General features: G+C 34.6%; 5 protein-coding genes across 5 annotated transcripts; 3 read left to right on the plus strand and 2 right to left on the minus strand.

Annotated features, from left to right (window-relative positions):
* Positions 1-2269: 2269 nt before the first annotated feature.
* On the minus strand, positions 2270-3821 carry LOC145634413 (putative inactive purple acid phosphatase 29). Its single transcript, XM_081685833.1, has 3 exons — positions 3533-3821; positions 2523-3392; positions 2270-2419 (listed from the first exon to the last, which is right to left on the minus strand). The coding sequence occupies exons 1-3, from the start codon at positions 3819-3821 to the stop codon at positions 2373-2375; spliced, it is 1206 nt and encodes a 401-aa protein (XP_081541959.1). The 3' UTR covers positions 2270-2372.
* A 1694-nt stretch (positions 3822-5515) lies between these two features.
* On the minus strand, positions 5516-8008 carry LOC145635741 (putative inactive purple acid phosphatase 29). The gene is made up of 3 exons (XM_081687084.1): positions 7568-8008; positions 5962-6834; positions 5516-5870 (listed from the first exon to the last, which is right to left on the minus strand). Exons 1-3 carry the CDS (start codon positions 7881-7883, stop codon positions 5824-5826), a joined length of 1236 nt encoding a protein of 411 aa, XP_081543210.1. The 5' UTR covers positions 7884-8008; the 3' UTR covers positions 5516-5823.
* A 5896-nt stretch (positions 8009-13904) lies between these two features.
* LOC145636579 (anthocyanin 3'-O-beta-glucosyltransferase-like) lies at positions 13905-16886 on the plus strand. The gene is made up of 2 exons (XM_081688157.1): positions 13905-14389; positions 15643-16886. Exons 1-2 carry the CDS (start codon positions 13905-13907, stop codon positions 16658-16660), a joined length of 1503 nt encoding a protein of 500 aa, XP_081544283.1. The 3' UTR covers positions 16661-16886.
* Positions 16887-21503: 4617 nt separating this feature from the next.
* On the plus strand, positions 21504-26206 carry LOC145635742 (anthocyanin 3'-O-beta-glucosyltransferase-like). The gene is made up of 5 exons (XM_081687085.1): positions 21504-22017; positions 22154-23703; positions 25224-25375; positions 25463-25593; positions 25679-26206. Exons 1-2 carry the CDS (start codon positions 21533-21535, stop codon positions 23178-23180), a joined length of 1512 nt encoding a protein of 503 aa, XP_081543211.1. The 5' UTR covers positions 21504-21532; the 3' UTR covers positions 23181-23703; positions 25224-25375; positions 25463-25593; positions 25679-26206.
* LOC145636580 (uncharacterized) lies at positions 25217-25993 on the plus strand. Its single transcript, XM_081688158.1, has 4 exons — positions 25217-25375; positions 25463-25593; positions 25679-25823; positions 25943-25993. Exons 1-4 carry the CDS (start codon positions 25217-25219, stop codon positions 25991-25993), a joined length of 486 nt encoding a protein of 161 aa, XP_081544284.1.
* Positions 26207-27195: the final 989 nt, after the last annotated feature.

Genomic DNA, 27195 nt, shown 5'->3' on the forward strand with positions numbered 1-27195 from the left:
GATTTTTTATTCCTAGCTATCCAAAATCTTAATACTAGATTGAATACCTTATAAAATCTCAGGTCGGATCATCGAATTTTTGGATTAGATATTTTTAACACCCCTATATTAAGGCTTTTTGAGAAGGTGTTTAAAAATAAATGTGCAGGCCTAGGAGGCTAATGTGGTGTGTGCGCGGCCCAACAAGAGCAACTTTTATTATTTGTTGAATTGCATTGTAAAACCCACAGCCCCAATCGCTTCAATTGTAAATTCTTGTACAATTTTGACAGAAGTCAGGCAGGAGTAGTGTAATTCTTAGCTTGTAGAATTATGACATAAGTCGTTGTATTATATGGTACGCAACAAAGTAATTTGAAATTCATATCATCACTTAGAATAAGGGCCGGGCCGGGCCGGGGTTACATCTCATATAGTATATAGTTTTGTATAGATGTAGGCTTAAGAATTCCTATTACCAAAGTATGGATTATTATTATATCTAATGATTAAGGAACCTCAAATCTAAGTCCTTAATCATCAATACAAGAGTACATGCATTGCTTTTCTTTTTATTTGATACAATAATCAAAGTAAGGTAAAATTTTATTGACAAACTTTTAAATAAAACGGATGTTCAGTAAATTACCGAACATCCGTTATAAAGTGACAATAAAATGTGCAAAATTTATACTAAAACGCACAAAAGTTACCCTGACATATATAAAAGTTATTTATGCTTCATTGATAAATTTGACAAAAGTGACTAAATTTGACAAAAGTGACACTAAATCTGACAAAAGTGTACCCGATGTACAATAAATTACTGAAAACCGGGTGTATACAAAAGTTTTCCAATTTTATTTTTATTTTAATTTTTTGCTCAGACTAAGCTAGTCAAGCATTTGGCGTCTGCTTGCTGGACTGCATCATAGCTCCATCAACATCAGCAAATGAAATAAGCTTATTCGCTCATAATCGGTTTAAACAAAGATTGAGCTCGATCTCCACCTGCATAGAAAATTCCCAATTGTAAATGCCGGCACAAATTTGTTTCTCATGGGGCATTTTCGTGAATAAACATAATAAAAGCAAAAGGTGGTAAGCAGTTAATGTATTGCAATTGTTGACACATGGTCGTATACTCAACTGAAATCAACCATCAGAAGATAAAGAGAATATATGATAGAGTGGTTGGGGTAGGCAATTTAAGTCTCACATAAAAAGAATGAAAAAGATAAAGATAATATATGATAGTTCGGTAGGGTTGTTCAATTTTGGATATTGGATCCGATATCCGAAATTCAGAGAAATTATGATCCGAATCCGATCCAAAATTTTCAGATATCTGGATTTTTGTGAATAATCGAGTTTTCGGAAGTAAAAAAAAAAATGATCCATATCTGATCCAAAAACTCGATTGTTTTTCCAGATATCCAAAATCTTAAAACTAGATTGGATACCTTATAAAATCTTAGGTCGAATCATCGGGTTAGATATTTTTAAACACCCTTAAATTAAGGCTTTTGAGAAGATGTCCAAAAATAAATTTGTGCGGGCCTAGGAGACTAATGTAGTGTGTGTGTGGCCCAACAAGAGCGACTTTGATTATTTGATCTCCTATACAATAAATATTTGGTGAATTGCATTGTAAAACCCACAGCCCCAAGGCCCCCAATCACTTCAATTGTAAATTCTTGTACAATTTTGAATTTTTGACAGAAGTCAGGCAGGAGTAGTGTAATTCTAAGCTTGTAGAATTATGACATAAGCCTTTGTATTCTATGGTACGCAACAAAGTAATTTGAAATTCATATCATCACTTAGAATAAGGGCAGGGCAGGGGTTACATCTCATATAGTATACTTCCTCCATTCTTTATTACTTAACCCGCTTTGACTTTTACACTATTCACCACCCCTCCTTTGACCGTCTTTTGTGAATAATATATATAAGGAAAAATATATTCATGTATGATCTTTTTGGATTCGTCTCAATAAGTACTATCATAATATATAACTCTTATAATTTTTACTTTTGGAGAATTTAATTTATTGATCGTTAAAGTTTTGCATTGGCAAGCGTGATAAAAGAAACATGTCAAGTAAAAAAGAACAGAGGAAGTATAGTTTTGTAGAGGTGTAGGCTTAAGCAAACCTATTACCAAAGTATGGATTATTATTATATCTAATGATTAAGGAACCTTGAATCTAAGTCCTTAATCATCAATACAAGAGTACATACATTACTTTTCTTTTTATTTGATACAATAATCAAAGCTAAGGTAAAATTTTATTTTAATTTTTTGCTCAGACTAAGCTACTAGTCAAGCATTTGGCGTCTGCTTGCTGGACTGCATTATAGCTCCATCAGCATCAGCAAATGAAATAAGCTTATTCGCTCATAATCGGTTTAAACAAAGATTGAGCTCGATCTCCACCTGCATAGAAAATTCCCAATTGTAAATGCCGGCACAAATTTGTTTCTCATGGGAGTATTTTCGTGAATAAACATAATAAAAGCAAAAAGTGGTAAGTAGTTACCGGTAGTAGAAGCCCAAAGGACTTCAGGATCAATAAGAGTGAGACGATCATCATGAAGTCGCTTCCAGGTAACAATGTACTTAACAGGACCCCAATTACCATCTTCGGTTTTATCCAACTTAACATTGATCACCCTTGCCCTTCTGGCCCAACCAGCTAAGCCATATCCATGGTACCCGAAACCAGCTCCGTAACATAGCTGTATGTCACGAAGCTTACCACAATAGTCGTTGATATGTCCATGTCCTACAAAAGCAGCCTTAATATCCCCTGCTGCAAGCATTGTGTCATAGAACCCCGAATTGACACCGGGGCAATACACATCCTCCTGTTTTTCACCCACCATATTGGACTCGGTAATGTTGCTGTATTCGGGTATAGGAATGTGGAAGAACACCAACCCTGGAGCGGGTCCTTGTTGTGCTTCGGGTGGGCTCGTGTAAGCTTGTTGGAGTTGTTTGGAGGTGCGAAGGAACCAAGATTGCTGAGATGGATGGATCCACTCATATCCCATGTAAAAATTGGGAGGGAGGCTGTAGGTGAATTCACCGGAATCAAGGAGGTAAAGGTTTAGGACAGACTTGTTTTGGAGAGGGGAATCTTGGACACCGGCGACCTCCAAGTTGTAATTACCCCATCCCCAAATCGACTCGTCTTGTTCGAGATTGGATGGATTGAGAAGGGATAGAGTGTTTTTCAATCCAACTATATATTCCATGACTGCTTTTCTTGGAGTTCCGGTTACAAGTGTATTCACGTCGTGGTTACCTAGTACAGCAATCCATGGGATGTTGGACTCAATTGCTGCTGCAAATGCTTCATCCATTGATCTATTATAGTTATACGCATCTACTGAATGGACGTTGTCTCCTGCATATATATTCAAATCATCGGATTATTGCTACAATAAGTTACACAACTGCACACTTGGACACGTACCCGAGTTGGACAAGGTCCAATCAGACTACAATTGTATTAATGTGTGCCCAATAGATTGAATAGATACGTACCAGTGAAAACGATGAGATCAGGATTCTCGGTATGGATGAAACGACGGAGATAATGAGTGGTGTTGAGATCAGAGCAGGTTTCCATTTGAGATGGCAAGACATCTCTACAAGCAGTGTCCTTGCCATTAGCGTAGTGCATATCTGAGATTTGCAATATTTTGAATTCTCCATTTTTGTTGAACCTTAACAACTTGTCCTTGTTTTCAACTTTTATATTTGTGTTGAATGAGCTTGCATTTTGGAGCATCAATGCAAAAACTCCCACTATGAGTAAACCCAAAAAACCCATTTTTTTAGTAATAATCCCACTTAAAGACTAATTGTAGTACCCAAGCGTATACTATACTTTATATCTGCCGCTAAGTACGATTATCATACTTTAAATATGTATACAGTATACAGTACCTCAATTGGCACATGTCACATGATCCACGTTGGGCATGGTCGTTGACTAACTCTAACGATTGGTTCCGCCGACTATGAACAATCTAACTGCTCGATCTGTAACACCGAGAACAGCCTGTGCCCCGTGGTCCTCATGCGCCAAATTTTATGCATTACTAGTCCTATTTAATTATATATAGCACTGCTATTCGGGTGATTTCCCACAATAATGTAAAAACGATACATTATTTTAAAAATAAATTTCCTAAATATCGTCCACATGTGATTTTAATTTGGTTCACCATAAACTGTTAAATAACAATAGCAGTTTTTGTTTTAGAACCACTATTCGTATTAGCGGTTTTAAAAAAGACCTCCTTTTATTAGTAACAGGTCTCTTTCCCTCCTTAAATGCATTAACCCTTTATATGTGCAAAAAGAGACCACATTGTGAAATAACAGGTTTATATTCCTTTTGAGAAAAAAAAAAAAAAAACCACAAACCCACTTTACTGTGGTGTAGTTGTCCTTTTCATAATAATAAGAACGAAGAGACCTGCTTTCTGTAACAAGGGTCTCTTTTAATTTATTTATTTTTTTTAAGAAAAAAAAAAACCTCCAATAAACCCCTATTGACGTCAACAATTCCAAGCTGAACCAAGCACCGATCCTACTTGGACAGTATCCTGAGAATTTATTTTTAAACCATTGTCTTTTGGGAATTAATTTTTGATCCTCCTATTCATGATAAATTTCCACCATATTGTAATTGAATAGTTGTCTCCTTTCTTACAACAATAATATAATAATCCTCACTTACTCTCTCATGCATGGTCTCAACTTGAAATAAATAAATAAATAAAAGGAAAATGCTATACATAGCCCTAAGGGCTACATATAAGCATTTAATTTACTTTTGAAAATTGTTTAAATTTAGAAAATCCTGACAAAAACACACTAATTACACCGATTTGCGCGTGTTTTTGTCATGAATTCCTAACTTTATACATTTTCCAAGAGTAAATTCAATGCTTATATATAGCCCTAAGGGCTATGTATAGCATTACCCTAAATAAAAACCATCCAATATCTCTCATATACATTCTTTAAAAAACACCTACTTGTTCACTTGCATAATACAATACTATAACAAATAAATTCTTTTATCTATTCAAAAAAAAAAAAAAAAAAAAAAATTCTTATAACTCCAAGAATATATTTAAGTGATGCATATATTTATGAACACGGGAGGAGAGAAGGTGTTAAAATATTAATTACTCCGTACTCCGTATGAGAAAGGGTGTCGTTAATTGGAGAGAGAAACCCCATGCCCTGGTTTGGCTCATCACCATGAATATTGAAATAGACAGGCCAAGGAATTTTGCCTCTTGGCAGCAAAATGTAGAGGGGTTTGCTTTATTATTTTATTTTTTTTCATTTTATTTAGAAAATTTTGTATTTTACCACCCAATAATACACGTATTTTAAAAAACTTTAAGAAAGGTACATGGCGTTAAATTGTTAATGATGTCCCCATCACAGACTTTAAGAAACTTCAATGATATTCATATATACTACGAGTACTTGGTAATAATGTAATATACATGGTCAGAATATCCCTCCTAATAAGAAACTTCAATCCCATGCCCTGGTTAGGCTCATGACCTATATATTAAAGTACACATTTTATAAGATACTTCAAATGGAGGCCCAAAACTGCCAGTCCAAGATTACATAAAACAACAATATAAAACAGTACAAGACAAATATGAGTTTGAAGTACAAGCTAATCATAATCATAGGCCAGATTTTATTCTTGCTTCATACAGCTAGCTATATATACTAATCTCCAAATACTCCTATCTAGTTTGTAACTGCATCTACATCAACATCATCAGCAATTAATCTTATTCGCTCATAATTGGCTTGAACAAAGATTGAGCTCCATTTCCACCTGCATATATAGATAATTAAATTAAATGCAAGCCCATTGATAATTTATTTGTTACAAACATAAATTAAAAAGTGGTAAGTAATTAATTTACCAGTAGTAGAGGTCCAAAGGACTTCAGGATCAATGAGAGTGAGACGATCATCGTGAAGTCGCTTCCATGTAAGGATGGACTTAACAGGACCCCAATTATTACCATCTTTAGTTTTATCCAACTTAACATTGATCACCCTCGCCCTTCTAGCCCAACCGGCTAATCCATATCCATGGTACCCAAATCCGGCATCATAGCAAAGTTGTATGTCACAGAGCTTACCACAATAGTCATTCACATGACCATGTCCTACAAATGCAGCCTTAATATCTCCGGCTTCAAGCATTGTATCAAAGAACCCTGAATTAACACCAGGGCAAATGACATGCTCCTGTTTTACACCCACCATCTCAGATTCCTTGATTTTGTTGAATTCGGGTATAGGAATGTGGAAGAATACCAACCCTGGAGCGGGTCCTTGCTGTGCTTCGGGCGGGCTGGTGTAGGCTTGTTGGAGTTGTTTAGAGGTGCGAAGGAACCAAGATTGCTGAGAAGGTTGGATCCACTCATATCCCATGTAAAACGTAGGAGCGAGGCTGTAGGTGTAGTCACCGGTATCAAGGAGATAAAGATTAAGGACAGACTTGTTTCGAAGAGGGGAGTTTTCGACACCGGCGACTTCCAAGTTGTAATTGCCATATCCCCAAATGGACTCACCCTGTTGGAGATTGGAAGGATTGAGAAGAGACAGAGTGTTTTTCATACCAACAATGTATTCCATTACTGCTTGTCTTGAGAATCCTGTTTGCAGTACATTTACGTCGTGGTTACCAAGGATAGCAGCCCATGGTATGTTGGACTCAATTGCTGCTGCAAATACTTCATCCATTGATCTGTTATAGTTATATGCTTCCATTGAATGCACGTTGTCGCCTGCATTCATAATTAATTAATTAATACAGTACAACATATCATTATGATCAGATCGAATTTCACACTTTTCAACTTGAATATCTTTGAGTTCATTTCTCAATAAAAACTAAAAATTAATCCATACTATGTACGGAGTATCAATTTCTACATAAACTAAATACAGTATCAATAATTTGAAATTAAAATTATCCCACACATTAATGACATGAGCTTATACCGTACAGAATAGTATTATTTTAATTTATACATTAATAATTAAATAAGAATGCGTTGATATGTAATACGAAGTATATATATTTGCATTGGAACAATAATCATAATGACATGATGACATAACTACAACCTACATGATCACTTGTAGTATTTTTTTACGCTTTAATATTAAGAACAGTTATAGGCTTCATTTTGGAGCCAAATATTGTTTTATTTTTTTTTCCCACACAAAAAAGCCAAGTTTGACAATTGATCATATACAATCAAGTTGAACATGCATGATCAGCACTCAAGTATGAGTAACATAGGGCCTGTACTAATTCACTGAACTGAAATGAAAATAATCTGAAGAGAATAGCTTCATAGACTACAAGGTACAACAATACTTTTAGTTTATATACCAAAAAAAATATAAATAAAAATAAATCATGTATATATATATATATATATATATATATATATATATATATATATATATATATTTTTGAAAGAATAAATCATGTATATATACATAACATACCAGTGAAAAGAATAAGGTCAGGCTTCTCAACGTCGATGAAACGGCGGAGATAATGAGTAGTGTTGAGATCAGAGCAGGATTCCATTTGAGATGGCAAGACATCCCTACAAGGAGTGTCCTTGCCATTGGCGTAGTGCATGTCTGAGATTTGCAATATCTTGAATTCTCCATTTTTGTTGAATCTTAACAACTTGTCCTTGTTTTCAACTTTTATATTTGTGTCGAATGAGGTCGCAGTATTTTTGGGCACCAACAAGAACACTCCCACTATAACTAAACCCAGAAAACCCAATTCTTTTAGTAAACTTGAAGCCATCTCTAATTTTGTGTATGTAGTTTCTTATTAAACCGAACCTGTGTCTGTTGTTGCATATATTTGGACTTACTTGGTACTAAAATAATAATACGGAGTAGTACTTTGTACTTTTGTAGGGTATTTTTTATACAACGTATTATGTAATGATTCTTGTTTGCCACATGATGCTCGCTTATACGTAGTATCCTTGGCCCTCGTGCACCACATGCCACATAGTATGTATACCGTATACGTGACGCCTTTACATATTCCTGAAACGAAATTTTTAATAAAATTTAAAGATGTTACACACACATATTTGAGATATAGTGTGTGTGTTTTTTTTTTTAATAAGATCTAACTAAAAAAAAAATATATGTTTTCTCTTACTAATCTGATCAAAATATATTGTCACGTTGAAATGAATATTATTATAGTTTGCCTAATTTTTTTGTTGCTTTGGGTTAATGGGGCTTTCATTAATTAAATAATCTGTTAACATTAATTTAATACAAAGCAATAGCTCAAAAGTAATCTGATTGATATGTTAGTTGATGACTGATATGATAGAATTACAGTATTTAATTTGATCCCGCAATTCTATAAAATCTTACCTGCTTGACGTTGTGCCTCGTGGCTCTCGTGACACCCAAGATGAAAAAACTAAGGAAATTCTGTAAAATAATCCCAATTTTCACATCTTTAGTTTAAATAATCTCAACTCTAAAATCTTACCTGCTTGATCAACTAGTGCGTTGTGCCTCGTGGCTCTCGTGACACCCAAGATGAAAAAACAAGGAAATTCTGTTAAAATAATCTCAACTTTCACGTATTAAGTTATAATCTATCTATTAAGTATTACTAAAACAGAAATGCTGATATCATCAATTCTCTAAAGTGTCTTATGTGTCAAATTCTTATTAAAAATTTTCCCTCCAAATTCACGTATGATGTCATCATTTTTTTTTATTTTGCTCTTTCATTTTATTTGCTATAAACTAGGACCAATTAGGTATGAAAATAAAAATTCGAAACTTGTTTTGGCATCAATATTGTTGTATACTCCATACTACTTATGGATCTCCCAATAAAACAATATTTAATAGATATAGATATAATAATGCAACATTAAATATAATTTGTCTAACCATCATTTTAGTATATTTTTAGTAATTAACATAGTAAATATTATGATGTAGCATTAGATAATAACAATTTTATAAAAAAAATTAAGGATTATGTAAATGTTATTTATATATATATATATATATATATATATATATATATATATATATATATATATATATATATATATATATATATATATATATATATATATAACAATTTTTTTTTTATTTATAAAAAAGCAAGCCAAGTCATGTTAAAATTTATGAACAACAAAAGATATAAAAGAATTATTTATTATTTATCACCACCGTGCAACGCACGGGTACTAAATTAGTATTAAATAATTATTAAATAATTCGAACTTTAAATAAATAAGGAAAATTTGATTCTAATAATCCAACCTTTGAACGGTCTTTTTTTACTAATTCGATCTTTCGATTATTCCACAATAATCCAAGCTTTGGGGGGGGGGGGGTCTTCTATTATATTAGGCCAAGATGACCTGCTACCTGGTCTTTAGGTTTTTTTTTTCATTTTCAGTTTTTTTAACTAAAAAATAAAAAATAAAAAAACTGAATATCAGCCATCCCTTCCCCATTGATACCGGCAGCACCCTTTTCCGACCACTCCCTCCCCCTTCGCACTGACCTCCCTTTTCCGGCCATTCCCTTATCTCTTCCCCTTTCCCTCTCTTTCAGTCGCCGCTCCGGCCATCCCCCCCCCCCCCCCCCCACCAGCCACGCTACACCCTTCAAAAACCCAAATTCCAAATTAAAACTGAGAATTTTAAATCAAAACCCTTCGAGTACAAATTAAAACTCAGAATTTCAAATCCCATAGTAAGATCGATTGATTTTTTGTTGAAATCATAGAGTACTTAAGGAAATTCATTCTTGATCTTGCAAATCCCTTATCAAATTGGGGGTAAATTCTAGGGTTTTGAAGATTGAAGATTTCTTGCAAATGGAGGGTAATTGAAAAAGAGAAAGAAGAAGGATATAGGGCGTCGTGGGTCGAATTTCTGGGTTTGGTGGGTCGAATTTGGAAAAAATCGATGGTGGGATAGGGGTTTGCGATAATTCAGTGGTGGGTTGGGGTTTCTGGGTTCAAGGGTCGAATTTCTGGGTTCAGTGGGTCGAATTTGGAAAAAATCGATGGTGGGATAGGGGTTTGCGATAATTCAGTGGTGGGTTGGGGTTTCTGGGTTCGTGGGTCGAATTTCTGGGTTTGGGTGTCGTGTTTCAGGTGGTGGCTGGTTATTGGTTGGGGTTTGTGGGTCGCGTTTCCGGGTTTCGACTATGGTGGTGGCTGGTGGGGTGGCTTGCTGGCGGAGGTGGAGGTGTTGGGCGAAGGTCTGGTCAGAAATTGGAGCCATTCATGGAGGTGTGGAAGGGAGGATGAAGATGAAGAGGAAATGGAAAAAAAAGTTTTTTTTTAAAATTTTATTTTTAATTTTACCTTTTTTTTTTAAATTAAAAATATTTTGGACAAATGAAAATGTGACATGTGGAAGATGACTTATTATTGTAGGTTAAGTGACCTGCTTGGCCTGATAAAATAGAACACCCCCCAAAGCTTGGATTATTGTAGAATATTTGAAAGGTTGGATTAATAAAAACAAATCGCTCAAAGATTGGATTATTAAAATCAAATTTTTCAATAAATAATTATTAAATAATCCCAAATCTCAATAATTATTAAATAATCCCAACTTTAAGGTGTATTCGCTCAAAACAGGCCCATGTGACCAGGAACCTGTTAAACAGGTAATTTTTTTTTTCAAAGTTAACTGACACGTTTCATCGTGTTAATGGTTGAAAATATATTAAAAAAATTAAAAACAAAAAACCCAACCCCAAGCCCCCAACCCACGACAGTCGCGCATCCATTGTCGTCAGGTCTACCACCGACCTAGCCCAAGTTCCCAGCCTCAGCCCGCTGCAGCCAAACCCCCTCCTTCATGCGGCCATGCTGGCACCACCCTAACCAACGCCTCTTTCCCTCAAACAACCAATCCCAAAACCCTCGCTTGAAATCCTTAAAATACCATCTCCCATCGCATGAAACCCCAGCCGCCCCTCCACCACCATCGGAACCCTATTGCTAGGATTTCGATGGCGGTGGAGGGGAGGCTGATGGTTTTTATGCAGTGGGGGAGGTGTTTTAGGGATTTTGGGTGGTCGGGTGGGTGAGTTTCCAGGGGTTTTAGGCTACAAAATTGGTGGTTTTAGGGGAAGCTAAGGGAGCTACCGGCGTAATAGAGGGGATTCTGGCCGGCGCATAGATGATGAAGGGGAATCTGTTGCAGTTGTTGTGGGGAAGGTGGTTTGTGGGTGGGCGGAGTTGGGCTACTTTTTTTAAAAAAAGTTTTTCTATTTTATTTTATTTTAGGTTTTTAAACTTTTTATTTTTAATTTATTAACCAATCACATGGACATGGTGACACGTGTCACCTTAACCAATTACTAGTATAACAAGTTAGTAATCGGTTTGGGCTTGTTTTGAGCTAATACACCCCAAAGTTGGAATTATTTAAAGCGAATACGTGAAAGTTTGAGATTATTTTTAACAAATTTTCCAAAAAACAATGTGTTTTTTCCCCCCCAAATCAAAGGGATAAATTTGTGAAGTAATTAACTCTATTCACTACTTTTGGTGTACTTTATCCGTAATTATTAACAGTATATGTAAGATATTTATTACAGTAGATGAATTGTTTGAGTTATACTTCCCCCGTTTTCTTTTAGATGCAACACACCCTTTAGCGCGGTAATTAAGAAAGGTCGGGTTTACATGATATAATAACCTTTAAAATAGGATGAGTGGTTGTTAGGAGTGTAATTTAGTGGGTCATGTGCTTTAAATAAGGAAAATAGTATAGTTTTTCCTTAAAGTAACTTTCCTTTTATAGTGTGTTGCAAGTATTGTGACATTTCCTTTTTAGGGAAGTGTTGCAAGTAAAAGAAAACGGAGGAAGTATTAATATTCTTGACCAATAACTATAGCCTACAAATTAAAGAACATAAAACTCTACCATCCTTATGAAAACTTTTCGGTGCTTAAATATTTACTTCAAATTGTTAATTTGATGGCTAGTTAACTTTTAGTTAATTAGTTTGTGTTAGTGAAATTATAATAGTAGTGGCTGGGTTTAGTGGGATAATGTTAGGCATGATGTAGATAGATGATTATGACCTTATGGGATTATGTTTCCCCTCTCCCTACTCCCATCTCTTTTATTTATAATCAGCAGGTTTTGTGTGTGTTTTGTGTGTGGTTGGCCACACAGTGTGGCTAGCTAACACACAAGTAATCCCTGATCCTCTTAGTAATCATTGACTAAATAACCCTTTCGAACTAGTAACCCCTGACCTAATAACCCCTGATCGAACTAGTAACTCCTAAAGTAACCCCTAACTGAACTAGTAACTCCTTTAACATTTCCTGAAGATAAATCTTTGCTATTAGAAACATCATAGGCAGAAGTAGCCTTCATATCACCAAATCTAATGAAATTCACAAATTTTTATATATGGCTAGTCACACCATGTGACCGAAATTACTTATTCTGGGGTTATTCGGTAGGTTAGTGGTTACTTATTTAAGGGGTTACACGATCGGTCAGGAGTTAACTCTCACACAAAAGCACGCTAACTGACCTGAGTAAATTTTGAATAGAGTAACCTCTGACCGACCATATAACCCCTTGAATAAGTAATATTGATGGATGTCACAGCAGAGTTCGTAGGTAATTATACTAGGTATACTGTATGGAATAACTATGATTTCTTAATTAAGGCCCCGTTCACTTCACCTTATGTATGCTGAAATGAAATTATTTTTAATGAAACAAAATTATACTGTATTTGCTGAACTTAAATTATTTTTACTGAACTAAAATTATTTTTGTTGAACTGAAATTATGTTTACCGATTTTCTATTATGATTCTTCTTTAAGAAAACTAAATTTTACTGAATTGAACTTATTTTTACTTAAATAGGAATTATTTTTACTGCAATGAAATTAATTTTAATGAACTGAAATTATTTTTACTGCAATGAAATTAATTTTACCGAACTAAATTTATTTTTACTAAACTGAAATTAAATTTACTTTTTACTTACTCCGTCCCTTTTTTATAGTCATTTTTGGTAGAAAATCACGGGAATTTAATAAACATAAATAAGAAGTAGCAAAAGTACATTGAAAAAGTAAATTTTCATTGGGTATGCAAAAAAGTAGAGAGAAAAAGTAAGTAAAGTACATGGGAAAGTTAAATTTGCACAAATCCTTTTACAAATATGAGAGAATTTTGGTAAAAAAATATTATTAATGGTACTAAAAAAACAAATGTGACTAATATTTTGGATCACCAAAAATGACATAAGTGACTATCAAAAGGGGACGGAGGGAGTATTATTTTTTTTAAAGTGAAGTGAACATGGCCTAAATATTGATTCTCAAATACATTCAAAAAGAGGTAAATCAATAGTCAATTTTTTTTTTGACAAGTAAATAAATGAGGATGCCCCTGACATTTTCGTAAATAAACCAATAATTTTATTCAACTGTCGAGTCCACAATAATGAAAAAGTTGTTGATTTATTTACGAAAATGCTCAAACAAATTTCGTTTCTCACTATAAGAAATAGGGAATTTCCCTAAATGAATAGCCATTGACTTCGCTTCGTCACTGTCACAATCTTTTGAGGAATCATAAATGATAAATACGGAGTACGAGCTCATCTCGTCTCAGATATTATCTACAGTCGCCGTTCCTCGAGGAACACGAGCACCCAGTTTCCAGTCTTTCCACCCTTATACAAAAATAAGTCTTTCCATTACAAATAACGAGTTCAAGTCAGGTTGATATATACACGCACTAAAATTTGTAGGAAAAAAAAAAACACAAAATGGAAGAAAATGGAAGCAAAAAAAGCAGTCTTACAGCGTACTTTATCCCGTACTTAACACCAAGTCACTACTTACCTCTCTTCCAAATTGCAAAGTTGTTTGCATCCCGGGGGGTGCACGTAACATTCCTTACCACCTATCACAACTCCCTCTCTTTTCGCGATTCAATCGATTCCCTCAACAAACTTGGCCTTGACATCAACCTCGACTATGTTCACTTCCCTAGCAAGGAAGTCGGCTTGCCCGAGGGGATCGAGAACTTCAGTGCCTCTCCTAACTTGGAAATTGCCGGTAAAATCTTCCGAGCTTTTTTCATGCTTCAAGCTCCCATCGAAGCTAAGGTTCGGGCTGCTAAGCCTGACTGTATTGTCGCTGATATGCACTGTTTTTGGACCACTGAACTCGCTGCCAACCTTGGTATCCCTCGTTTGATTTACCATGTTCGAGCTGCTTTTGCCCTCTCAGCTGTTGATGCCATTGATAGGTATGTACAACCTATATAGTCATTTATTGTTGTATCGTCTATTGATTTGTGGGATGCTCCACTTTCTCATAGTAAAAAAAAATTTGGTTTTTCACATGGCATTTTCGTAAATAAACCAATAATTTTATTCAATTGTGGAGTCCACAATAATGGAAAAATTATTGATTTATTCACGAAAAAAAACAAATTTTATTTCTCTCAATATCCCATTAATTTGATTTGAGGTCAACAGGGAATTTCCCATTGATTAGAGGTCAAAGTATAGGAATTACATTTAAATATCTAAATTAATTTTTTGTCTAACATTTATTGTAGGCCATTTGACCATATTGGTATAAAAGTTAACACCCGTGTGACAAATTGGTATAAAAATTATTGCCGGCGACATATTGGTATAAAAATTAACATGTGGCGACATATTGGTATATAAGTCAACAAATTGCGACATTTACCCCTATTTTCTCGTCGGAGGATATGCGTATGATACACGCGCTTAATTTTAGTGCTAACAACTTTTATTTGACATTTTGTTTTTTGTACTTTTCTCTACGTTTTATATTAATTTAAAAAAAATATGAAGTAAAAATCCAAAAAAAAAAAAAAGGTTGAAAGCCCAAAAGTGATGAGAAAGAAGCTAGGGGAAAACGAATAGGAAAGCTTGAGCAAAGGGATATAAGCTTGAATGTATTGAAGGCGTTGGAGCCGTTAGTCATTGAAGCATCACAAGGGTAGATTCTTCTTTTTTTTTAAAAAAAAAAAAAAAACACTCATATATATGTATTTTCTTATTATATTGTTGATTTACAAAGTTGTGGATATAATACAAATGAAGTAATAATGAAAGTTAGCGTCTACTAGTAATTGGTTTTGAAATTTAATAACTAATATTGAGATTTTGTCTATTGTTTATTAGTTCTTTGGGGTTTTATCGTTTGATTGATTTATCAAAGTTATTGTATTGGAAGGGAAGAGGGAAAAACTATTATTTGGTGCTGAATAAGTATATTATGATAATAAATAAGATTGCAAAAGTAATTAAAATAAATTTTTGAAGTATACAACACGCTCTTTCATCCGAAGAAAAAGTAGGGGTAAATGTCACAATTTGTTAATTTATATACCAATATGTCGCCACATGTTAATTTTTATACCAATATGTCGCCGGCAATAATTTATATACCAATATGTCATAAGGGTGTTAACTTATATACCAATATGGTCAATTGACCTGTGTCCTGGTTTAATATATGTAGGTATACTCCTTATGAGGATGTGAAACCTGACGACGAAACCTTCCTACTACCGGGACTCCCACATCCAATATACATGACCCGCTCAGAACTTCCGCAATGGATCCAAACTCCGAGTCCCTACACCATATTTTCCAACAAAGTTAAAGAGGCTGATCGCAACTGTTATGGTGTTCTTGTTGATAGCTTCTATGAGTTGGAGAAAGACTACATAGATTACTTCCGGAACACCTTGGAACGTCGTACTTGGTGTATCGGCCCTCTTTTCCTACACCATGATCTTGTTCTCAAAAAACTCAACTCCGGCTTGGACGACAACAACAGCAAAGCAGAGGAGACCGATAAACACCCTTGTTTGGAATGGCTGGATAAAATGCCACAAGGAAAAGTTGTGTATGTAAGCTTTGGAAGCATATCAAGGTTTAGCTCAGCTCAGCTGTTTGAGATTGCTGAGGGACTTGAATCTTCAGGCCAACCATTTATTTGGGTGGTCCGAAAAACGGAGGGGGAGTCCAAGGAAGTGGCGGATAAATGGCTACCTGAGGGATTTGAGGAAAGAATTTCTGAGAAAAGTATTGGGATGCTTATACAAGGATGGGCACCCCAATTAAAGATATTGGAGCACCCGGCCATTGGTGGGTTCGTGACTCACTGTGGGTGGAACTCATCGGTAGAGTCCCTTTCCGCGGGGCTACCTGTGGTGGCCTGGCCTCTTTCTGCTGAACAGTTCTATCATCGAAAGTTATTTATCGATGTATTAAAGATCGGAGTTGGGGTTGGGAATATGAAGTGGAGCTCCATGATTGATGGACCGGATGAGTTAGTGAAGAGAGATAAGATTGAGAATGCTGTGAGGGAGTTGATGGGAGATCATGAGGAGGCTCAAGAAAGGAGGCAGCGCGCCAAGGAGTTTGGCATCGCCGCTAACAAGGCTGTTCAACAAGGTGGTTCTTCTTATGATGACTTAACTGCTGTCATTGATGAACTACAACGTCTCAAGACATCAAATGATGTTGCATGATTCCAACGTCTCAAGACATCAAGTGTGAAGCAAGTTAAAATTGTGCTCAATTATATACACAAATTAAATTTAAATAATTATGATTATGGAAATTGTGCTTGTTTTAATTTCTAAGGGCTTGTTTGGCATTGTTTTTGGTTTTCAGTTTTCTGTTTTTTTTTTAAAAAACAAAAAACCAAAAACAAGAAACAAGAAAAAGGTGTTTTCACTTTTGTGTTGTCAGTTTTCAAAATTATCATGTTTTTAATAAGTTTGAATTTGATTCAATTTATGACATGTATCATATGATTTTGAAAAACAAAAAACCAAAAAACAGAAAACCACAACAATGTCAAACGAGCCCTAAATTAGTTATTTACAAATCTTGATAATTATTGTAGATGTCAGATGACATAATCTTTCATAAAATAATAATCTTCCTTTGTTCTTTTCTAATGTAATGTTTGAAGATCAATAAAACAAAAATTATATTGGAAGTATTTTTTTTACAAGGTAATAGAGAAAGGAAGAATCAGGAAAAAATTGAAAGAGAATTTCGTAGAGAGAGAAAGAAATCTTTTATCAAATGTTAACTTAGTTTTTTATGTGATGATTGCAGCCTATTTATTTATACAGCAAATATTACAAGAGATTCTGTAACAAACTTGTAACAGAATTGTCCTAGTCAGCATAAGCATAACAAACTAATCCTAGTCAGCTTATAATTTAAATATCTATTATACATCTATAGCTCAACAGGTGAGGATCGAAGATGAGTTGAAATTCATGTTTCACTGAAACTTCAAAACTGCCACGATGACATGCAAGGATTTTAGTCAACTAGTGTGACCAATTAGTGGTTTATACACCCAGGTGTACCATACATGGTACACCTGGATTAAAGCGGAATGAACATCGAATATAGTTATAAACAACATCATGAATTTATAAAAGAACATATTACTAAAATATAAAGAACAAAGTAATTTCTGATAAATGAAATTTAAAAAAAAGTAAAAGATAATTACTAATTGAGTTTTACCAAAAATTTAATGTCAAATCATTTCAAAATATTTAGATATGAAGAATTTCTCTATCCAAAATTATTTTCACCCAAATATGATTCAAAATTTCATTTTTAAATTTCAAAAATTCAAAATTCAAAATTCAAAATTTAAGAACATATTATTCAATTGTAAAGAACATACTTGAAGAACATTGTTTGTAATATAAAGAACATATAGTTAGGACTAAAAAAATATATTGATTAGACTCCAATACATATTTGATTCCATTTTTAAAAAAATGATAAAAAAACATTCATCAGAATATGAAGAACATCATCTTCTTGAAAATATTACCAAAACAGAAAAATAGATAAAAAAAAAATATTGAAAAATTTTTCTCTTCAAAAACGACGTCAATTACACCTTTCAATTATAAGATTCATGGGAATGATTTAAATCACTTCGAAATCCAAAATTTATCATTGCTTCTCTCTCTATAAAAACTTTATTTCTCTCTTAACAAAAAAATGAAATTCTATATACCAAAAATAATATTGAATGTAAATAATAAATTAATTTCATAAATCAAGGAATATAAATCACAAACCAATACCTTAATTAAATCAAGGAGAGAATCGTTTTTTTTTTCACTCGTGTACTTTGTATTTGCACACGATGTTCTTTCCGCGTTTATATAACTCTTGTATTCTAAGTGGGTGTACCATGAGCATGGTACACTTGGGTGTATGATGAAAATTTCACTAGTGTGACTGTGTGACATAGATGTTTGGTTGGTGCATTAATTATTGGCATAGATCCAAAATCAACTACTGTAGTTAGGTCGGATATGGGTCGGGTCATTTTGTGTCCAGTTTGGCCTGAATGGGTCAAATTTGAATTTGAGATGTTTTGGTCAAAAGATAATCAAGTTAGATGGGATTTCAAGTTTAGACTTGTAGTCAAGTTTGAGTCATGTACAAACCCGCTACGTGGCCAAAATCGAGTCCGGTCAAAATTTTAACGTAAATTGAATTTTTGGACTCCAAACTCATTTATTTTTTTTTAAAATTTGGGCTAGGCTAGGACATGCCCAAAAAAGTGCCTAAAATTGGGGGTTTTTTTTTTGGGGCCAAACTTTGTTTGATTACGTCTACAAAAATCATGTACTCGTTTCTCCATTTTTTTATTTACTTGCAACACTGCGTTTTTACACGTATTTTAAATTATACAATTGACTAGGTAAATAGACAAATCTATAACCAAATCTATATCTATAGAATACTCTATATTTTTAGTATTTAAAAACACTAACCATCATCTTCAACATGCCACATGTACATTTTATTTTTCATCAATACCACATGTTACCTCATTTAACCTTTTTTTCAATCCCCTTTCTCATATTTAAAAAAAAAAAAAAAAAAAAAAAAAAAAAAACTACATTTAATTTAATTCAAAACATGCATGAATGTTACTTGGTTCACTTTTCCCCAAATTAATTTCTTCTACAATTACATTTAATTTTCACTCCTTTTTCTCCTTTTTAAACTATTCATTTTCCAATAAAAATTTACAAGTATATTATATACCTATAAATAACCCGTGCATTGCACAGGCCATAAGGCTAGTTAATAGAAATAATTTTACCATTGATAAGGAAAAAGTAAAGTGCAGATTATACGATTTAAATTGTACACGGAGTATCTAATTTCGTCAATTTATCTATTTTACTAGAAATTATCTTTTTAAATAGTGTTTCAAGAAAGTGTCTTACAAGTAAAAAAAGTACTACGACTATTTATGAAATTATGAGTGCGTAGTCCATCTCATTTTCTAAGGCCATGTTTAGTAATTGACTTTTTAATGACTTTTTGGTTAGCTTTTGGCTTTTGGCTTTTTGGTTAGCTTTTGGCTTTTGGTTTTTTTAGGTGGTCAAACAGCCAAAAAATGCGTTTGGTAATTGGCTTTTTAGTCAGCGAAAAAGCTGGCTTTTAAGACAAAATGAAAAAGCTGCTTTGAGTAGCTTTTTTGTTGGCTTTTGGCTTGTTGGTTCACAAATTATCTAATAAACAGCTAACAACCAACTATTAATTTACCAAACACTTTTATAAACAGCTAGCTTAAACAGCCAATTTCAAAAGCCATTATAAACAGCTAAACATTCCAGCTAGTCAAACAAGCCAAGTGAACCAGCCAACAGACATTTGTCAAACAAGGCCTAAAACTAAACACATCCTTAGAGCATTGCCACTAGTGGGCATTTTTTTGATTGCTCAATCTCTCTCTAACCACTTTCTCACTCCTCCTCCCCATGGGCATTTTCTTGGTCATTTTTACTCTACACCAATGGTCATAAATTATAATCCCCACCATTCTCTCTCCTATTTTTAACCCTATACCCCACCAATATTTATCTCTCCTACACATCATTAAATTTGTAATTTAGTATTTCTTAATTTTATTGTTAACAAAATGTATGTATTGATTAAATTATTTATGAATAGTACAATATTAATTATTTTTAATATTAATTTTTGCAAAATGTATTTTTTAATAAAATAATAATATTTATTCTTAACTAAATTTTTTTATTGGTTAAATTATTTATGAGTACAATATTAATTATTTGTGTCATTATTTTATGTGAAATTTCATTTTTCATTAGTACAACATTAACGATTACAACATTGGAACATAATGATCGTACACCAATCATACAAACCAAATAAATTAACGATTACAAAACTATTTATTCATTACGACCGTATTTTTGCCAAATATGCTCAACTAAATCATCTTTCAAAGAAAAATGGGTTTGGCTATCACGCAGGGTAATTCTTCTTTGAATATACGCGTCAAAATCAACGTTTGGTGGTCGGCCAACGTCAAATTCGAAAGGCTCGTTGTTATTCACTGTGGCACTTGTACTCGGACCGGACCTTGCTATATGAAGCTGAGGGCGATCTTCTTCGTAATACCTTCTCAAAACTTCGGCACGAGTGTAATTGTGTCGTTCATCCTCGACAATCATGTTGTGCATAATGATACAAGCTTTCATTATGTCGCTCAAAATGTCTTCGTCGAAAGCAAGTGAAGGTTGTCGTAATATGGCAAACCTAGCCTGTAGAACTCCAAACGCACGTTCAACGTCTTTCCGAGCTGCAGCTTGTTTATCTGCAAATAACTTGTCCTTTTTTTTTTTTTTAATTTTATAACCACAAAATAACCGTTACAAATTTATTACCGTTGCAATTAGGAGAAATTACGTGATTGGTCCAAATACCCTGACAGGACGCGTGGCAGCGCCTGATTGGGCGTGCTGACGCGCCTGTCAGGGCTGCCAGTATAATTTTTTTTTGCTTTTCGAACCCTCAAAACGCAGCGTTTTGAGGTGAAGCAAAGCGTAAGCTTCCTCAAAACGCTGCGTTTTGAGGTGTGCTTAGCAAAAAAAAATTATACTTGCAGCTTGCACGTGGGGCCCACTTCTTCTTGGTCAGTTTTTTAATTTTGCCCAAACTTTGATCAAAAACTGATTTGCCCATGGGCATTTCTCATTTTGACCATTGGTGGGGAGTTATTTTTTTTTATTAAAACCCAAAAACACCCATGGGCATTTTTCTCCCCATTGGTGAGAGTGCTCTTAGGGGAAAAAAACAGAGTACGTTACTCTGAATTGGAGATAGTACAGACTACAGAGTACTCCATAGAATTGAATGAAAAAGTTACTTTTAAGTAGTTTTTTTTTATTAAACTGTCCTAGTGTAGCAGGTCCTCGAGGAACACGAGCGGAGAGTTGCGTGCCCATCCTTGTTCACTTTCTTTCGAGTACAAATAGCATGCTCAAAATTGAAATAAATAAATTAAAAAAAAAGTTGGAGTATTAAAAATGGATTCAAATGCACGCAAAAAAAGCAGTTTAACAGCATACTTTATCCCCTACTTAACACCAAGTCACTACTTACCTCTCTTTCAAACTGCTAAGTTATTTGCATCTCGCGGGGTGCATGTTATTTTCCTTACTACTTATCACAATTCCCTCTCTTTTCGCGATTCCATCCCCTCTCTCAACCAATTAGGATTACACATCGACCTTGAGTATGTCGACTTCCCTAGCAAGGAAGTCGGCTTGCCCGAGGGGATTGAGAGCTTTAGTGCCGCTACTAACACCGATATGGCCGGTAGAGTCCTCCAAGCATTTTTCATGCTTCAAGCTCCCATTGAGGCTATGGTCCGGGCTGCTAAGCCTGACTGCATTGTCGCTGATACTCACTGTTTTTGGACCACTGCTCTCGCGGAAGACCTTGGTATCCCTCGTTTGGTACATCATGGTCAAGCTGCTTTTTCCCTCGCAGCTATTGATGCCTTTGATAGGTATGTTAGCAACAGCTAACTAAAGTAGCTAGCTATTCATTTTAACACATTTTAATTTTTTGGAGGTCCTAGTTTAATTATTTAATTATTGTCTATTAACAATGTATGTATCTATGTATGTCGTATGTATGTGTAGGTATACTCCTTATGAGAATGTGAAATCTGATGACGAACCCTTCCTATTGCCGGGCCTCCCACATCCGATCCACATGACCCGTTCAGAACATCCACCATGGATCCAAAGTTCAAATTTCTACACCACATTCTTGAACAAAATTAAAGAGGCAGATCGCAACTCTAACGGTCTTCTTGTTGATACCTTCTATGAGTTGGAGAAAGACTACATAGATTTCTACAGGACCACTTTGGACTGTCGTACCTGGTGCATTGGCCCTATTTTCCTACACCATGACCATGCTCTACACAAAATCAACTCCAAGGACAAGCTCAACCACGACAATAACAAATCGGATGAGAACAACCCAAGCAAACACCCTTGTTTGGAGTGGCTCGATAAAATGCCACGTGGAAAAGTTGTGTACGTTAGTTTTGGAAGTTTATCAAGGTTTAGCTCAGCTCAACTATTGGAGATTGCTCATGGACTTGAATCTTCGGGCCACCCATTTATATGGGTGGTCAGAAAGAAGGAGTCAGAGGAAGTAGGGGTGGAATGGTTACCCGAGGGATTTGAAGAAAGGATATCTCAGAAAAGTATTGGGATGCTTATAGAAGGATGGGCACCCCAACCACAGATATTAGAGCACCCTGCCATTGGTGGGTTCGTGACTCACTGTGGGTGGAACTCTTCGGAAGAGTCCCTCGCAGCAGGGCTACCAGTCGTGGCTTGGCCTCTCTCTGCTGAACAATTCTACAATAGAAAGTTATTTATTGATGTATTTAAGATTGGAGTTGGGGTTGGAAATATGAAGTGGAGCTCCATGATTGATGGAACGGATGAGTTAGTGAAGAGAGATAAGATTGAGAATGCTGTGAGAGAGATGATGGGTGATCATGTGGAGGCTCAGGAAAGGAGGCAGCGCGCCAAGGAGTTTGGCATCGCTGCTAAGAAGGCTGTTCAACAAGGTGGTTCATCTTATGATAGTTTAACTGCTGTCATTGATGAACTACAACGTCTCAAAAATTCATCAAAAGTTGCTGCATGATTCCATTATATTGTTAGTTGTTATTGGCCTGGGAATAATAAGAACATTGATCATGTCAAGCTTGAAGCCGGTTGATATTTGCTCGATTAGTATGCATAGTTTAAAATTAATTATGGGAATTGTGTTAGTTTTATAAATAAGTTATTTACGTATTTTGATAATCATTAGTATTTATGAGTAATTACTATTATAATGCAGGCGTACATGATTAATATTAGATGGATTTTAGTCAATAAGTGTGATGTTAGATATTTTGTTTGGGCATTAATCAGTGGTATAGGGTTTAGGGTAGCATCATTTTTCTATTTTACTAGTCTATCTACAGAGTACTAATTAACAAGGAAATAATGATTACATTGATGAATTAATATTAACTGATTGTTTAGTTGGGATTAAATTTCAGGAATAGTAGTAATGAAGAGAAAATGAATGACAATAGCCGCACTATAATTGTAAGAGAGCAGTTGAGAAGAGAGGTGTTTGGAAGAAGAAAGAAGAATGGAGAAAGAGGAGCAAAAAAGAGGTGGTTGATTGCAAAGCTATTAGGTTGCAAAGTTTATTTATTTTTAATTTTTTTATTATTATTTTTGTGATTTAGCTATCTTTATGTCTCGCCTACCGTCATCTTTATTCTTTCTTATAACAAACTTTTAATTTCTTGTAAAACACTATTATTATTAGAGCATAAGCTGCACGAGGATCTTATATTAATCAATAATGCGATTGCACCAAACAAAATAAGGATTGAACATGGGAAACAAACCATAATGTTACTCATATAGTCACATGCATTCATGCAAAAAGTGGGCAATTATCGAATTCTTCAAAGGATTACAAGCTGGTTATTCTCTCATCTTTCGGATTCATGTAAATGAAATATACTTTATTCAGTAATAATTATATATCAATTATTTAAATTATACGAGGAAGATGAAATACTATTATGAGACGGAGGGAATATTATCTTTAAAAAAGAGATGAAGTATTAAGAGATTGTACAACACATTACTAATTAGAACCTCTTTTCTCTTTAGTAAGTTTTTTAATTAGTAGGTGAGATTGTGAGATTCTTCCTCATGTGACTGATTAGATATACGTCTGATTGATGAAAATAAGAGAATGACAAGTTGTTCATTTGCACCCATTAAACAAATTTGATTAGATTGTATTGTTATGTATCATGTCACTTACCCACTTTAGAAGATCCACATGCCTCCTAAGAATGTTATTTTATTTTCCTTGACATGATGTTTTTTTGTTTTCATTTTTCCTAATAAACCCCCCCCCCCCACCCCTGCTTATAATTCTTTTGTGTGTAAACAAATTGTAATCAATATCATCGCTTTGAAAATGGACGTTGTTAAACAGAGTTAATTAAGGTGTAGTGGTGATTGGGACTACACTTGGTAGGGAGGACTCGTATTCGATCCCCCGCAACAACAATCGGGAGGGGACTGGAACCTAACCACTTAGAACTGATCCCCGAATCTGAATTAGCCCAAAAGGTGAACCGGGTGGAACACCAAAAAAAAAAAAAAAAAGCAAGTGAGAGGGACAAGGCAAGGGCAGGGCAGCAGTGAAAATGATGTAGCTAAGTGGTGGGGTGAGCGGTAGTGATTGAAAACATGAGTAAATTTAGGTTGAGGTGTGCATATATCATACGTACTTGCAAATTTGCAATCATGAAATTGGAATGAAAATTTGAGTGATCAACAATTAGGTCAAACCGTCAAAGTCATAGAGTAATCAAATAAGTAGTCGTAAGAAAATTTGAAATTCACAAATAAACCAAATCAATGATATGATTAATAAATAATGAATGAAGGAGCCATGAAGTTTCCCTGAATATTTCCTTCCTCTTTCCTTAATTATTAAAACATTTTAGGAAATATATAAAAGTGTTTCGTTCAGCAATAATTCAGATTTCAGACCAACCATTCAAAGTATTGGTCTCATCATTTTTTAATCTCTTTCTCGATCTGTGTTTATTATTTAAGAGTGAAATTAATAATTAGAAAAAAAATTTTAAAAAAAAAATGGCAGGGATGCTACCAGGAGTAGAAGCAGCAAGAAGAAGGAGAGTTCATCAAAGCAGTAGCATTAATAATAGCAATTGTTCATCTCCTTCCTCGAGACGCCTTTCTTTCTCTCTCTTCTCCACAAATACCTCTACCACCTCTGCCTCTACTTTCTTGGTAAGTTATTGGTTTTTTATAAAGTATGTATGTATGATCGAATGAATGATTAAATTAAAGGGTTATATGTGTCTCTGTACTGTGCAGGGGCATACGACAAGGAGCAGAACATCCTATGAAGATGAACACGAAGATGATCCAAAGTTAGGAGCTTTGGCTAGAGAAGCCAAGGTCAGACTTGATGCCAAACTCAGATCAACACCCTTCAAATCTACCAGGTTACTCCATTCTACTTTTATTTTCATTTACTTTTTATTAATTCATTGAAATTGTTTGTTAATATAATAATACTCCTAATTTCAGGAATAATAACTGTGAAGAGAGAATAGGAAGATTCCTGAACAATGAAAATGAAGTGACAAGAAAGAAAAAGAAGAATGGAAAGTTTAGTTGGAACTGGAAATCAGGGGATCAATTACAAGATAAAAATAAAAATGAAGAATGTGCAGTATGCTTGGATGAAATGAAAGAGGGTGATGACATCATGAATTTAGAATGCAACCATAGTTTTCATTCAAAATGTTTGATGCCTTGGCTTCAAACCAATGCCCACTGCCCCTGTTGCAGGTTCAGGATCCAACACCTTTAAACTTCATTTTTGTCACTCTTTCTATGTGAATTGAGTCATTACAATGTTCATCGGCTTCCTTGTGTGTATGTAATGTAAATACAAGATTGGTGTTAATTTTAAGTTTTTTCAGGCCAGTTGCCAACCCATATCATGTGATTCAGCTACCTCCTTATTCTCATCTACCCTCGCTTGTTTTTATTATAAATAAGTGTTGCGGTTATTATAAAAATGGAGAGGGTTAACCTCCTTATTCTCACCTACCCTCGCTTGTTTTTATTGTTAATAAGTGTTGTAGTTATTATAAAAATGGAGAGAGTAACCACTTAGTATAAGTTTTTATCAGTTTTTATTAACCACTTAGATTGACACCCCTCATCCTACGCGCTATAGCTAGAAGGTGGCAATGGATCAGAAAATCATGATCAACAATCAGGACCTCTTCTCAACTAATCAAAATTTCCATCCATCACTGTGAGCAGATAAGGCATGTTGCTTTAGAACTTCAATTAACATCAGGACACAAAAAAAAAGAAAAAAGAAAAAAAATCTATGCTCCACTATTTTCAAACATCTGGCAGGGAAGATCAGAATCCAATAGCCACCAGGACTGCCATATCAGTCTTTCCAATGCATGAGAAATTTTGGCGTTCATATCAATTTAAGTTATCAAAGTACGGGAATGCTGCTACAAAATTAAACACATAGCAATCGTCATATTGTAAAAAGAAAAAGTTAACAATGTACCTTGAGCCTGAATAATCTGGGAGAGTTTACTTGAAAGAGTGGAGGCACGCCTACTATCACGAGTAGCACCCTCCAAAGCCATGGCATCATCATCATAATCATCAGTCGTTTCAAGCTTTCTGTTAGTTTTACCAATGACACCACAACAAAATCATATACAAGTATATACACAAGAAAGGTCTATCTCACATAACATATACATCGTATGTATGTTCATAACTGGCAAAACAGAACATACCCAGGAATTTTCTTTAATTTCATATTCTTGCTGTTGAAGGTTTTGGGCAATTGGGCGCAGCAGAATCAGCTCTCTGCTTCAACTTTTACTGAAGTTCAGCTCGATATTGCAACATTTGCACACTCTCTGAGCTCACTGCCTGATCCTGCCATAGAACAATTCTCACATCATTACCCTTAACTTCTAAAATTAAAATGCAGACATGAGAAGACGCCGCTAGAAGAGATAGAAACAAGAAAAATTCTACCTGGTCTTTTATCATTCTAA

Source organism: Chenopodium album, chromosome 6 (genome assembly GCF_948465745.1).
Source record: "Chenopodium album chromosome 6, dcCheAlbu1.1, whole genome shotgun sequence".
In the NCBI taxonomy this organism is placed as follows: Eukaryota; Viridiplantae; Streptophyta; class Magnoliopsida; order Caryophyllales; family Amaranthaceae; genus Chenopodium; species Chenopodium album.

What these genes read in the sequence shown, in the direction of transcription:
- LOC145634413 (XM_081685833.1), bottom strand. Translation starts at nt 3,821, where the DNA reads ATGGGTTTTTTGGGTTTACTCATAGTGGGAGTTTTTGCATTGATGCTC. An exon ending in TGATCTCATCGTTTTCACTG is followed by an intron (nt 3,393 to 3,532) that starts GTACGTATCTAT and finishes ATATATATGCAG; the next exon opens with GAGACAACGTCCATTCAGTA. An exon ending in CCTTTGGGCTTCTACTACCG is followed by an intron (nt 2,420 to 2,522) that starts GTAACTACTTAC and finishes TTTTCTATGCAG; the next exon opens with GTGGAGATCGAGCTCAATCT.
- LOC145635741 (XM_081687084.1), bottom strand. Translation starts at nt 7,883, where the DNA reads ATGGCTTCAAGTTTACTAAAAGAATTGGGTTTTCTGGGTTTAGTTATA. An exon ending in TGACCTTATTCTTTTCACTG is followed by an intron (nt 6,835 to 7,567) that starts GTATGTTATGTA and finishes TTATGAATGCAG; the next exon opens with GCGACAACGTGCATTCAATG. An exon ending in CCTTTGGACCTCTACTACTG is followed by an intron (nt 5,871 to 5,961) that starts GTAAATTAATTA and finishes CTATATATGCAG; the next exon opens with GTGGAAATGGAGCTCAATCT.
- LOC145636579 (XM_081688157.1), top strand. Translation starts at nt 13,905, where the DNA reads ATGGAAGAAAATGGAAGCAAAAAAAGCAGTCTTACAGCGTACTTTATC. An exon ending in GCTGTTGATGCCATTGATAG is followed by an intron (nt 14,390 to 15,642) that starts GTATGTACAACC and finishes TAATATATGTAG; the next exon opens with GTATACTCCTTATGAGGATG.
- LOC145635742 (XM_081687085.1), top strand. Translation starts at nt 21,533, where the DNA reads ATGGATTCAAATGCACGCAAAAAAAGCAGTTTAACAGCATACTTTATC. An exon ending in GCTATTGATGCCTTTGATAG is followed by an intron (nt 22,018 to 22,153) that starts GTATGTTAGCAA and finishes ATGTATGTGTAG; the next exon opens with GTATACTCCTTATGAGAATG.
- LOC145636580 (XM_081688158.1), top strand. Translation starts at nt 25,217, where the DNA reads ATGGCAGGGATGCTACCAGGAGTAGAAGCAGCAAGAAGAAGGAGAGTT. An exon ending in CCTCTGCCTCTACTTTCTTG is followed by an intron (nt 25,376 to 25,462) that starts GTAAGTTATTGG and finishes TGTACTGTGCAG; the next exon opens with GGGCATACGACAAGGAGCAG. An exon ending in ACACCCTTCAAATCTACCAG is followed by an intron (nt 25,594 to 25,678) that starts GTTACTCCATTC and finishes TCCTAATTTCAG; the next exon opens with GAATAATAACTGTGAAGAGA.